This window comes from Rutidosis leptorrhynchoides, unplaced genomic scaffold, assembly GCF_046630445.1.
Source record: "Rutidosis leptorrhynchoides isolate AG116_Rl617_1_P2 unplaced genomic scaffold, CSIRO_AGI_Rlap_v1 contig45, whole genome shotgun sequence".
NCBI lineage: Eukaryota > Viridiplantae > Streptophyta > Magnoliopsida > Asterales > Asteraceae > Rutidosis > Rutidosis leptorrhynchoides.
In genome coordinates, this window is record NW_027266683.1 from 28 (window position 1) to 12,041 (window position 12,014).

Sequence of the window (12,014 nt, forward strand, 5' to 3'; positions counted from 1 at the left end):
TGACGGAGGATGAGCTTAGTGTTGGTGTGGTGTAGAATAGGATGGTAGAGAAAGCCAAACAGATTGGTGCTTTTGCTATGGTCAACAAGATTTTTTCTCGCACTATGTTTCCAATTAGTCAAATTCGGAAAGGAATCATAGGCATTTGGAAGCCACGTGGGGGTTTTCACATCAGTTCCATGGGAGATAATATTTTTACTGTGGCTTTCGAGATCTTGTGTGACAAGCAAAGAGTGCTGGATGGTGATACGTGGACGACTAATAGACGACTTATGTTTATGAGGAATTATGAGGGGAAGAATATTGATCCTCATTATTCCTTTCAATCGGCTATGTTCTGGATTGAGGTCCATAAGCTTCCTTTTGGTCTTTATGACCAAACCTGTGGCTGAAGTATTAGGTTCGTTACTTGGAGGCAAAGTTGATTTGAGTGGTATAAGTGATGGGGCAGCATGGGGAAAGTCCTTACGGATCAAAGCTTCGGTTTGATTTGGGGAAACCTCTTAGGAGGGGTGTTTTTCTGGAGTTTCCATATAAAGCTCTCTGACTTTCAAAAATTTGGGTATGGTTCAAATATCAGAACCTTCCCAATTTTTGTTATATTTGTGGGAAGTTTAGTCATGTTGTGTCTGAATGTGATGTTCCGAGATCGGAAGATACAGTTTATGGTCCGGTTGTAAAAGCGGAGAATGACTTGTCCTTTGGTCGTCGGAATTTTACGCCGGAAGCATCTGTGGCGTCGTCGGTAGTGGGAGTTGGCATCATTGCTAAGGAAAGTGAAGTGACTTCTGCTCCAATCACGGTTATTGAAAATCAAGGATTTCAAATTGGAAAGGAAAGTCCTAATATGGTGGTTAATTCCATGAATGTGGACTCTTCAAATTTCAATTTCCAAACTAATGTTAAGGGGTCAGTTATGAAATCAAATTCAAAAAATTGTAACCGTAAAAGACTTCCTGATGTTGAAGTCCATTTCAAAGGGGATATGTTGGTGGGTACTGTGAAGGGCCCAAAGTCTCGGCCCAAATCAAAAGGGGCCAAGGGTCCAAAAGTGGGAAGCTCTAAATTAGGTCCAAGTAGGAACCTTAATTTCGGTCCAACTAATGTTAAGGGGTCTCTTTCTTTCAATATCGAAGAAAAGGAAGCTAATCGATGATATCGCCGATCTGGTGGTAGTTCCGCCATCTAGGACTCCGGCATGGGCGGTTTCGGTGGGTGGTCGCATGGTGGGCGATGCTTTAGCTGAGATGGGAGCAAGCTTCCAGTTTTGGGTGATGCGATATGGAAGAATCTGCCCGGATCAGTGATGGAAGGGGGTGGCACCGTTGATGCCAAACCTTTAACAAGTAGTATGATGCGTCTACTCCAGATGGTGAATGATAATCTTGTTTCCCATAAGTGATTCACCAATGGTAATGCAATTCAATCGAGCAATGTGGGAGATGAGTCCCTTGTCCGCCGAACACAATGAATATGGTATTCTGAAATTACAGGGGTTTGGGTCATTCCTCTGTGGTTCATAAGGCTGCGCGGCTATTGCGTAAGTTTCGTCATATTTTTGTGTTTTTTTCTGAAACAAAGTTATTAGTTGCTGAGATGGATAGAATAAAGTACAAGTTGGGTTTTCATAATTGTGTGGGTGTAGATAGCGTAGGGAGAAGTGGTGGATTGGTTGTTCTGTGGAACGACAATGCAGTGAGAATTCTATCAATGTCGAAATGCCATATTGATTCGATCATTGAGGAGAAGTGGCGTTGTGCAGGTTTCTATGGTCACCTAGTTCCATCAAGACATTTTGAATCATGAGATATGCTGCTACCATTGAAATCAGAGTCACCTCTGCCATGGATTGTGGGAGGGGACTTCAATGAGCTTCTGCGGTTAGATGAGAAAGATGGAGGCAATGTGCGTAGTAGTCGTCAAGTTGAAGATTTTTGAGACGCTACGGATTTCTGTGAGCTTCGTGATTTGGATTTTTTTGGACCTCGTGAAACTTGGTGTAATGGTCAGTACTAGGGCGTTTTGATTAATGAAAGACTTGATAGGGTCTTAGCGAATGAGACTTTGATGGCCATTTACCCTAATGCTAGAGTCACTAATTTGGTCTCTGCTTTATCAGATCATTGTCTAGTTCTCTTTGAATTTGAAGTCTTGCCTCAAGAGGAGTATGTGCCAAGAACTTTCAAGTTTGAAATTTTTTGGCTAAAGAATGATGAATGTTCTATTATTACACTTGGGGCGTGGAGACAAGGGTACAATTTGGATACTAATCTCTATCGATTTAAAGCTGCTTTGACTAGGTGGAGTCAGAAGATGTTCGATGATCTTCCGAGAAGCATTACTAAGCTGCAGTCTCGACTTTCTAACCTACTAACACAAGCTAATTTTGTGGAGGATGGTTTAGAGATTCGAGAGACCCGGAAGGAACTTAATCGGCTTCTTGATCAAGAAGCAATCAATTGGAATCAACGAGCAAAAATTCTATGGTTTACGGATGGAGATAGAAACACTAAATACTTTCACTCCTTTGCAGCACAACGAAAGAAAAATAATACTATTACTGGTTTATTTGATGTCGATGGTGTGTGGCATAATAAGAGGGAAGATATTGCTCGGGTTGTTTTCAATAATTATTTGGAAGCTTATGAATCAGCAAGGCCGGTGGAGGGTGACATTACTCGAGTAACTAATCTGATTAAAGTCGTTATTATTCAGGAGATCAACGATGATTTGGGAAGACCTTTATGCGAGAATGATTATTTTGGTAGCACTGAAAGATATGGGGCCGTTCAAATCTCCAGGACCTGACGGTTTAAATGTTGCCTTCTTTCAGAAAATGTGGCCCATCTTGGGATATTCAGTCACACAATCGGTTCTGTAGATTCTTCATGGAGGGCGTATACCTGATTCTTTTAATCACACTAATGTGGTGCTAATTCCCAAAGTGGAAGCTCCTAAGGTACCTTCAGATTTCGCCCAATTTGTCTTTGTAATGTTATCATGAAGCTGGTTTCTAAATGTTTGGTGAATAGAATGAGATAGTGGCTGCCATCTATTATTTCCAGTAATCAAAGTGGTTTTATCGCTGGACGATCAATATTTGATAATGCACAGGTAGCTTTTGAAGTAGTTCATTCTTTATTGCATAAGTACTCAGCAAGAAAGGCTTTTTTGCTTTAAAACTGAATGTCAAAAAAGCTTATGACAAGATGGAATGGAGGTTTATTGAAGCATGTCTCTTAAAGCTGGGTTTTCGTTCTTCTTGGGTGGAATTAATCATGCATTGTCAGGACTGTTTCATATAGTTTCTTGGTAAATGGTCGACCTACAGAGACATTGTTTTCGAAATGTGGGACTTGTCAAGGGGATCCACTTTCTCCTATCCTCTTTGTCCTTTGTTCTGAGGCTTTCACTGCTCTTATTAATGATAAGCATGATCATGTGCTTTTACAGCAGGGGTGGCATCCGTACGTCGCATTTACTTTTTGCCAACGACAGCTTGGTATTCTTTCGTTCCTCTATTATTGATTGTGATCATTTCCTCCAAGTAATTGATTGGTACAAAGCAGAGGCTGGGTAATAAATCAATTTCTCAAAATCGATTATCTTGTTCAGTAAAAATGTGGAATAAGAATATAGGTCAGATATTAAACAAAGACGGGGTGTTTACAATGCTCTAGAATCCAATAAATATCTGGGTTTGCCAGTTATGATCGACAGAAATAAAAATATTTCATTTGAGATCTTGTGTCGATCATAAAAATATTTCATTTGAGATCTTGCGAGATCGCATGCGCCGTAATCTTGCAAATTGGAAAGGCAAATTTTTGTCCAAAGCAGGGGGGAGGTTTTGATTAAATCAGTTCTCCAAGCTCTGCCAACATATGTTATGAGTTTATTCCAGCTCCTTGATGGTCTTTGTCATGCTTTAGAAATGTTTTATGCTCGGTTTCTCTGGGGTGCAAAGGAAGGCGAGAAGAAGATTCATTGAATTGCTTGGGAGGATTTGTGTGATAAGAAGAAATCAGGGGGGCTAGGGTTTAAGGAGCTGAAGGCCTATAAGGCATAATCGCTAAACGGAGTTGGAGGATTCTTTCAGAACCTAACAGTATGATGGCATCTACTCTTCGGCGAAAATATTTCCCTACAGGTTTTTTTATTCATGCTCAATTAGGCCGAAACCCCTCGACGCTTTGGAGAGGTCTGATCGAAGCTCGTGACATTCTATTAAGTGGTGGACATTGGCCTGTTGGAAATGGCTTGAAAGCTCGAATTTTCTACTATAAGTAGCTTCCTCTTCTGTCAGGTAACAATATCCTATTCTCTAATCATCTTTTATGGAATAATGACACTTTGGCTACACATATAGATCATTCAGATCAGTGTTGGAAGAAGAGTTGAATTTTTCACAGCAGAGTTTCTCGTTGATTGGTAATATTTCTAAGGAGATAAAAAACAGCTATCTTTTTCTCTTCTTATCGGTTTAAGCTTATTAATCAAAACGGTAATAGACCAGCTCACGCACTTAATTTCGATAGCTCCTTTAGTTCTATTTGCTTGTAATAATTTGCCACATCTGAACTAATAAAATTTTAAGTCTTAAATTTTGATTAGTCAATACTTCTTAAAATTATGGCCTCTAGAGTAACTTAATTTAGAAAAGTCTATTATAGATTTTTACTGATATTGGTTTGAATATTGTAATAAATCTATTATTTATCATTGTCTTCACCACATACTTGTAATGACTCCTTATATTCATCTAGCAATTATCAGTAAAATTACGAGTCATCATTAAAAAAAAAAAAAAAAAGCAAATCGGTATATCCGCCATCGGAATAAATGTAAGTTTATTTTTACTAAATCGGTACGATTCCATTCGATTCAAGGATACATACCTGTCAATTAATAGGAATCAACATTTATATTCTTCTATTTCCCCAATAAAAAAAGCATTTACGTTCTTCTAAGTTTAGAAGATAGGAAATATGCCATTGCCCGGTCGAAATCGAATTAAATTTTCCAATCGATTCACCCGAGTAGTGGAAATATTTGCAGTTCTTCCAAAGGGCTATACCGATGACCCTCATTCTCTGCGCCGTGGCCGAGAGTCATTGGCAGTTCGTCAAACAATCTGTAAGTCAGGAGAAAATAAAAATATCATATCATATCAATGGAGCTTTTAATTTATCTTTTGGTTTTACAAATTTACAAGAATTAGTTATTTTTAATTGTACTTTCAACACCTCTGTTTTCACTGAAGTTAGTTGGTTTATGTGTTGGCAGCCGTATAAATATATATGCTTTGATTCGTATTAAATTAAGTTTGAATAAAATAAATTACCTTGTCCTCGTGAAGTTGGTTCATGTCTTTCAGCGACTTTACCTGTTCAGTATAGAATAGAACAGAACAAGCATGTTTAAAATTATGTTTAGGATAGTGTAAGCTTCTTATATAAAAAATACTTATATACTCTGGCATCGCAACCCAAAAATAGTATATACAGAGTCTCGACATTCATATTCATTTTAAGAAAATAAGCAAATACCTGTTCTTCAAGGTTCCTCATATGTCCCATCACCATTTCCTCCTGTACAAAACAACTTATACCAAGAAATCGCAGAAGGCTGCCTTTAGAAATCATTTCATTACACCAACGTGAGAGAAAAAAGAAACAGTTTTTGTTAACTATCACAGTACTAAGCCTGCCTTTAGAAATCATTTCATTAGTTTTTAAGAGAAACCGTGAAAAAACAATTTAGACCGCAAGACATAACTATACAAATCTCTTAAGAAAGGAATTATAAACAAATGTATGTACTAGAGAACTAACCTTTTTAGCTCGAATTAGCAACAGTTTATCGTCAAGTTCAGTTTCTAGTTGGTTAAGATCATTCACACTGACCTCCTCGGCATTTGGTCCTTCAAGCCTGATTCAGGGTAAAGGAATGTTGACAAAGCCCTTTTGGCATACAAGTTGGAAAAATTCAAATTACCTGTGAACCGTTTGAAGAAGCTCTGCATATGAACAATGGCCCATGTCCAGATTCCTGCAAAGTAAGTATAGAGCTAACTTAAAACAGGAAAAATGCTACTCTCTCCTCTCAATTAGAAATTTGGCAATTTGCCACTAGAGGATCCAGTTCTTCACTAATACACACCACTCCTATGAAAATGGTAAGAACTTATTCTATGTGGTTTCAGAAATATTGATTGTTTAGATAAAGACAATGTATTAATGGCACTTTCACAAGTTCCATGTCTTCTGGTTAATTCTGTATCAAACTCAGATCAGGGTAATAGATCGTAATTATGTAGCAATAATTTGATCGATGTACATCAATGTGTCCACATCATGCATCCTATGTTGTGAAACATATATGTGTGTATATATATATAACATGACTTCATAAATAGGAAGACAAATAATAAATTGTGTACCTCTTCATTGGCAGTTATATGATCAGCATTGCCATCTTCTTTATGGTAGTGCCTATAACGGTCCACGATTTTAGCCAAACTGAAGAATGCCAAAAAGCTAGTTAGATAAATCTTGTCATTATCAGAGGATATATATGCATGCACTAATACGTAGTTAAATGAATCTATTTTGTGCGATGAACAGAGAATGATTATGTTTTCGAACGCCTCGTGAGAATGCAATCATTAACAATCAATATAAATGCTGCCTGCATTGGCTTTCTAACAAAGAGGGTGCGCACTAGGAAAATACTGAGGACTTGATGATTGTGACCACATTTTCTAATTGAAGCAGAATTCCTAGAGCAGAGACATTAGGAATTTGATTTCGCATTGTTTTAGAATACTATGCATGGCATCTATATATGTTGAACGTTGTACAAATTTGACTCATAGTACTATATATATGTTTATGAAAGTGGAACTCATTCATATATATCTCTTTTTTTGTTTATTTTCGGAAAGGGTCATATATATCTCATTAGGATTACCTTAAAGGAGATAAGAATGAAATTCTTTTAAGTTGGCAAACAAAATGTCGATAACTCTCTTTTGTTTGTCATAGGATAAGTTGTGCAAACCTTTACAACACTACGTAAAGCATTCAGATTTTCATTTATAAACTCCTATATGTTGCTAAAACACAGGTCCCTCTATAACTTTAAGAATTATATACTGAATCAAAATTAGACTACACAAGCTAAAAGCGAATAAATTACTGTATTATGATTCTTATACTGTACAGTTGATGAAATTTTTTTAAAAAATTAGCTTCATTTAGAAAGTTGATTAACATACATATTTATACACACTCTTTATTTTTGGGGCTACTTTTTCCAGTCATGAAGAAATTAAGAAACCTGTTGGTGCTAGAGAACTGGTAGAGCTTCCCACAGCTGGAGAAGACAAGAAGAGCGACATCCACATCACACAAAACGGAAAGTTCACGAGCTTTCTTCATCAATCCGTTACGCCTCTTTGCAAAAGTCACTTGACGGCTTGCTTTGTTCTCGATTCGCTTCATCACCACTTTCTTCCGACCCATCAATACTATTTATTACCGACAAAACCCTAATTCTATCTAAAATTGTTATCAAGAATAGAGAGTCAGAAAGCCAAAAATGTGAGTGGTTTTAATAATAGTAAGGAAGTGAATGAGATTTCTTACTTAAAATAGGAACATGATTGAAGTCAATTCGTGGTGGTAAATACTAAACACGTGGACGTGATTTATTCATATTTTATGTTTACAAAGAATAATATATTTTTGAAGGTGGAAAGAAAAATACTATTTGAAAATAATACTCCATAATTATTATGAAAAGTTCCATATTGTTATAAATTATATTAACTTAGATGGATGTCTATCCCAATCAATTAAAATAGTCAAAATTTTATCTAGTCTTATATTATCATCATAGTAATTATACTCACACTGTGCTTTTGATTCAAATATTTAAATTTTTATATTCATTAACGAAATAATATTCATTAACGAAATAAGGATGAAAGTAGTAATTTAATAAATATAATTTAAATAATCATTAATATATGAATGATATATGTTTAATGTTAAGATGTGTTGAAAAAGTTGATAATTAATTTAATTTTGACTAAATTTTATGTGAGATCTGTTTATTATTTTGTTTTAAAAAATCATTCAAATGCATTCGATGTTGTAGATGAATATTGTATATTCATTTATAGAATTTGACTTTAAAATGAATTGAAAATTATATATTGAAATAAATTATTTAATGTATATATAAACTATAAAATATGCATGATATGGTGTGGATAAAATGGAAAAAACATGCATTTTAACCTTAAATTTGTCAAATTTATATGTTTTTGAGAAAAAAATATGTCCAAATTTACATATAATTTGGGACGAAGAAAATATAAGGTTAATTATTTTTCTATTCTCGAGAGAAACCTGTGTGTAGTTAGTGTAATAACTCTTCAATAATACATGTATAGCATTTAAATGGCTATGTATAGCATTTAAATGGCTATTTATTAGGAGTAAGTAGGATTTTTTTGAAAATGATCTATTTACTTCCGATTGAAGTCCGCGAAAGGGAGATCATTCCGGACCTACGTGGATCTTGCCTGTTGATCTAGATCTCTTGGCTTGGGACCGTCAGGGATGACCGGTCTCAATCTTTCTCACGTCCTCTCGATATCAATCTCGATCTATCTAGAAGCCCTTTCCCTAACCATTTCCAAACTTTGTTCGTAAATCTTTAATTTGATGCAGCTGGTTTTACTTGCATGCAGACTTGTACTAGTTATTAGAATTCGGCTATTGTTCAGACAAATCGTAATGGTGATGGCTGATTTTAAACTAAGGCAATGTAAACTAAATAACAAGATGTAAAAAATTAATGGTGGAAATCTAGGGTTTCGCGAATCCACGTTTACAATACTCGATGCATGATTAATTATGTCAATTCCAATCTCTTGATTCCTAATTTTACTACCCGAAACCTACAATTGTTCATAAGAGTCTTCCGACCCTTGGTTTATTCCCCTAATTAAGATTAAATGACCATATCTCTCGAATGTATATAAACTAATCATAATTGCATTAAGTTCTCAATTCGTGTCTAGGGTAGGTTAATTGGTCGGCTAACTATATTCCTACCTTCGTCGGCAAATTAAACCTAAGTTTAATCAATTATTTGTTAAAAAATGTTCTAATCTCAATCTCACAATTCCTAGATTTTGATTAAGATTACAGTTCTATCAATTTGGTGATCAAGCAAATTAAAGCATTAAGAACAATTTAACAAAAGTAAAATCATGAATCAATTAAGAGGAACAACAATTAATCTCAAAACATCTTATATTATAAAACGTTTCATCAACCCTAGAAAGGAAATGAGTTCATGCTAGAATCCATAAAACAAGCATACATTTTGGAGACATAAAGAAGATCAAAGAAAATAACCTAAGAGCTTCGATTGTCACAATCTCCGTGCTTGAAAAATATAGAATAAATCATTAGAATAAAACTGAGTTATCTGAATGTCTTACAAAGAATAGGGTTTTTGATATTTATAGCTACATGGTTTTAAGTGCTAAAAAAGGAGTCCTAAAAAAATTTGGAAAACTTGTTGTCGAGTCCACGCATAAGCATACACATATGCGTGGGTTATGCGTGGATTTTACTTTCTCTCGTTAGGTCTCCCACGCATATGCGCAAGTTCCACGCATCATATGTGGGATCTTCTGCCTTGCCACACATAATCCCACGCATATGCTTGGGTTATGCGTGGAATCTGCTGATGTCCGTATATTGTCCCACGCATATGCGCAGGATCCACGCATTATGCATGAGACTTTCTGTCCGTCTGCGCATAATCCCTCGCATATACATGGGTTATGCGTGACTTCAGCCAACTTCAATTTTTCTTTAAATCCTCGAAATGCGACGACGATTCCATTTAAGTCCCAATGCACTTTAAACCTTCGAAAATAACCCTAAAACATGCATTCGCAACACGAAAAGAAAATACAAACGTAAAATCTAACAAATAAAGAAAACTAACTAAAAGCCGAAAATACTTACACAAGAACGAACAATTCGGTGGCAAAATCGGAATGTAAATGATAACGCTTTTAGACGTTATCGTCTGGGGCATCTGGCTCTTATGATAATATCACTTTCAATCCACAACATGATTTTCCATTGGTTATAAGATTTCATGCAATATTTAGTTCTAGACATGTAATATTGATCTATTCTTTGATAAATCAAACAAGATAAAGCTCTACTATATTCTCACATTGTCCTCTAATTCTGAAAATTAGGTTCTAAACAACAAAACATGTTAACAAACCGCCATCTATTTTGGAAGAATAATAAATAAGAACAAGCAAACATAATGAAAGACATTGTATTAGCTAATAGAAAGATAATTAGTGGTTAAGGCATTTCTGCCTGTGGGAGGTCATGGGTTCGACTCTGGGGAATGCGATTTTGGGTGCACTATTGAGAAATAAAATTAGTATATATAGCAACACAATCAAGAAATAAAATACAAACAATATGCAAGTTCTTCTCTTTTATCCACACAATGGAATTGATGTATGTTTTTAAAGATGTTCTTCTACTTCTTGTTCAAGGCTAGATGTTCGTTATGACATTTCCAGAAAAGAGATGTGTCAACTCCCTCAAAACTTTAGTAAATCCAAACTCTTTCTCAATCAGATCATACCAACAAAGCCGCCTTCCATAGCTTGGTCTACAAAATTTGAGGAGTACTCTATCTCCATTCTTCGAATATGCTATTGGGATAAAGGCTGGACAATTCGTTTCCCAGCTTCCTCGTGGCACATTAGCAGAAATCAAACGAATAGAAAGCAACTTCGTCCAAGATTGATTTACTTCATATTCTTTCAATATCCATATATCATGATTGATTGTTCCACACCAAGACGAAGTTACACAGAGACATCCTCTTAACACGGCCATATTAAACCGAGTTTCACCTGAAATCATTGGTAGTGGAACGAAATTGAATTGCTCATCGGCCAAATCAAAACCCGCTATCGCCATATGATTCATAGTAGTATTAATAATTGATTTTGGAGTCACCCTGAAATGGATATTACTAGAAATAAAGGGAGCTGAGTTATGCTGAACCCAAAAGGAGAAAGGGATATAATCATTTTCAACAATCATCCAACAACTTAATTTGAAGCTATAAAGCATGATCAATATTTTATTAGAGCGATTGATCAATCTTTTATTAGAGGAACATATCATGACTACTTTGTAGTCTTCTGTGACAGAACCATAACCGAACCCATAACAATAGTTAATACGATGAAACTTTTTCTTTAAACCAGAATCATGCAAGATACGGTGCTCTCGTGTAGTTGGGTTGAACAACACAATCTTTGGTGTTTTTTGATAGAGACTCGTGGTCGGCAGGAAGTAGAGCAGGCCGTTGCAAAACCCTAATGGATCGATGGAAATATCCGATTCGCGAGTCATTGGGTTGTCATCGAGTGATTCAAGTTCAAACGTATTGATTATGTCTAAGTCATTGAAGACGTGGGAGAGGTTTGTATTCAGCAATTGAGAAAGGTGGTAATTGACGAAATTGCGGCTGTCGATTTCGTTGCGAAACGGTTTCGATACACACCTGAATCGATGGAGGGATTTCACGGGAAGTCGGGAGAGAATCTCTGTTATTAATTCCCGAGGAAGCATTATCGACATCGAACTACGAAAAAAATTAGATCAAAATAAGGACAGAGAAAGAAGACGACCAAAATTATAATCACATTCCCTAGTATTGTAACGAAGAGTTGCAAACTTGCAATCCAGCATGGCAACTTTGTGGGCCATATTTGGGCTTCAAAATCGGACAGGGGCCCCAATGGATAGATTTTTAGACGAACTATTTTGAAAACATCTCGTCTTTAATTTTTGTCTAACAATATATACTCCCTGCGTCCATTTTTTTTATGATACGTCCCAATTTTTATTTTTTTTAGATATTTCATTTCAAATCAAAAA

At 35.8% G+C, this 12,014-nt stretch overlaps 2 protein-coding genes across 2 annotated transcripts; both read right to left on the reverse strand.

Annotated features, from left to right (window-relative positions):
• Positions 1 to 4,859: 4,859 nt before the first annotated feature.
• On the reverse strand, positions 4,860 to 7,526 carry LOC139883781 (MADS-box protein FLOWERING LOCUS C-like). The gene is made up of 8 exons (XM_071867914.1): positions 7,342 to 7,526; positions 6,443 to 6,521; positions 6,163 to 6,167; positions 5,998 to 6,051; positions 5,835 to 5,931; positions 5,475 to 5,591; positions 5,345 to 5,386; positions 4,860 to 4,898 (listed from the first exon to the last, which is right to left on the reverse strand). The coding sequence occupies exons 1-8, from the start codon at positions 7,524 to 7,526 to the stop codon at positions 4,860 to 4,862; spliced, it is 618 nt and encodes a 205-aa protein (XP_071724015.1).
• A 3,087-nt stretch (positions 7,527 to 10,613) lies between these two features.
• LOC139883782 (F-box protein CPR1-like) lies at positions 10,614 to 11,714 on the reverse strand. Its single transcript, XM_071867915.1, has one exon. It carries the CDS (start codon positions 11,712 to 11,714, stop codon positions 10,614 to 10,616), a length of 1,101 nt encoding a protein of 366 aa, XP_071724016.1.
• Between the last annotated feature and the right edge of the window lie 300 nt (positions 11,715 to 12,014).

Excerpts from the sequence above, each read along its gene's own strand:
- LOC139883781 (XM_071867914.1), bottom strand. The coding sequence starts at position 7,526 with ATGGGTCGGAAGAAAGTGGTGATGAAGCGAATCGAGAACAAAGCAAGC. Across the intron at positions 5,932-5,997 it reads CTTCTTCAAACGGTTCACAG|GCTTGAAGGACCAAATGCCG; the intron begins GTAATTTGAATT and ends ACCCTGAATCAG. Across the intron at positions 5,387-5,474 it reads TTTTGGGTTGCGATGCCAGA|GTAAAGTCGCTGAAAGACAT; the intron begins GTATATAAGTAT and ends TATACTGAACAG.
- LOC139883782 (XM_071867915.1), bottom strand. The coding sequence starts at position 11,714 with ATGTCGATAATGCTTCCTCGGGAATTAATAACAGAGATTCTCTCCCGA.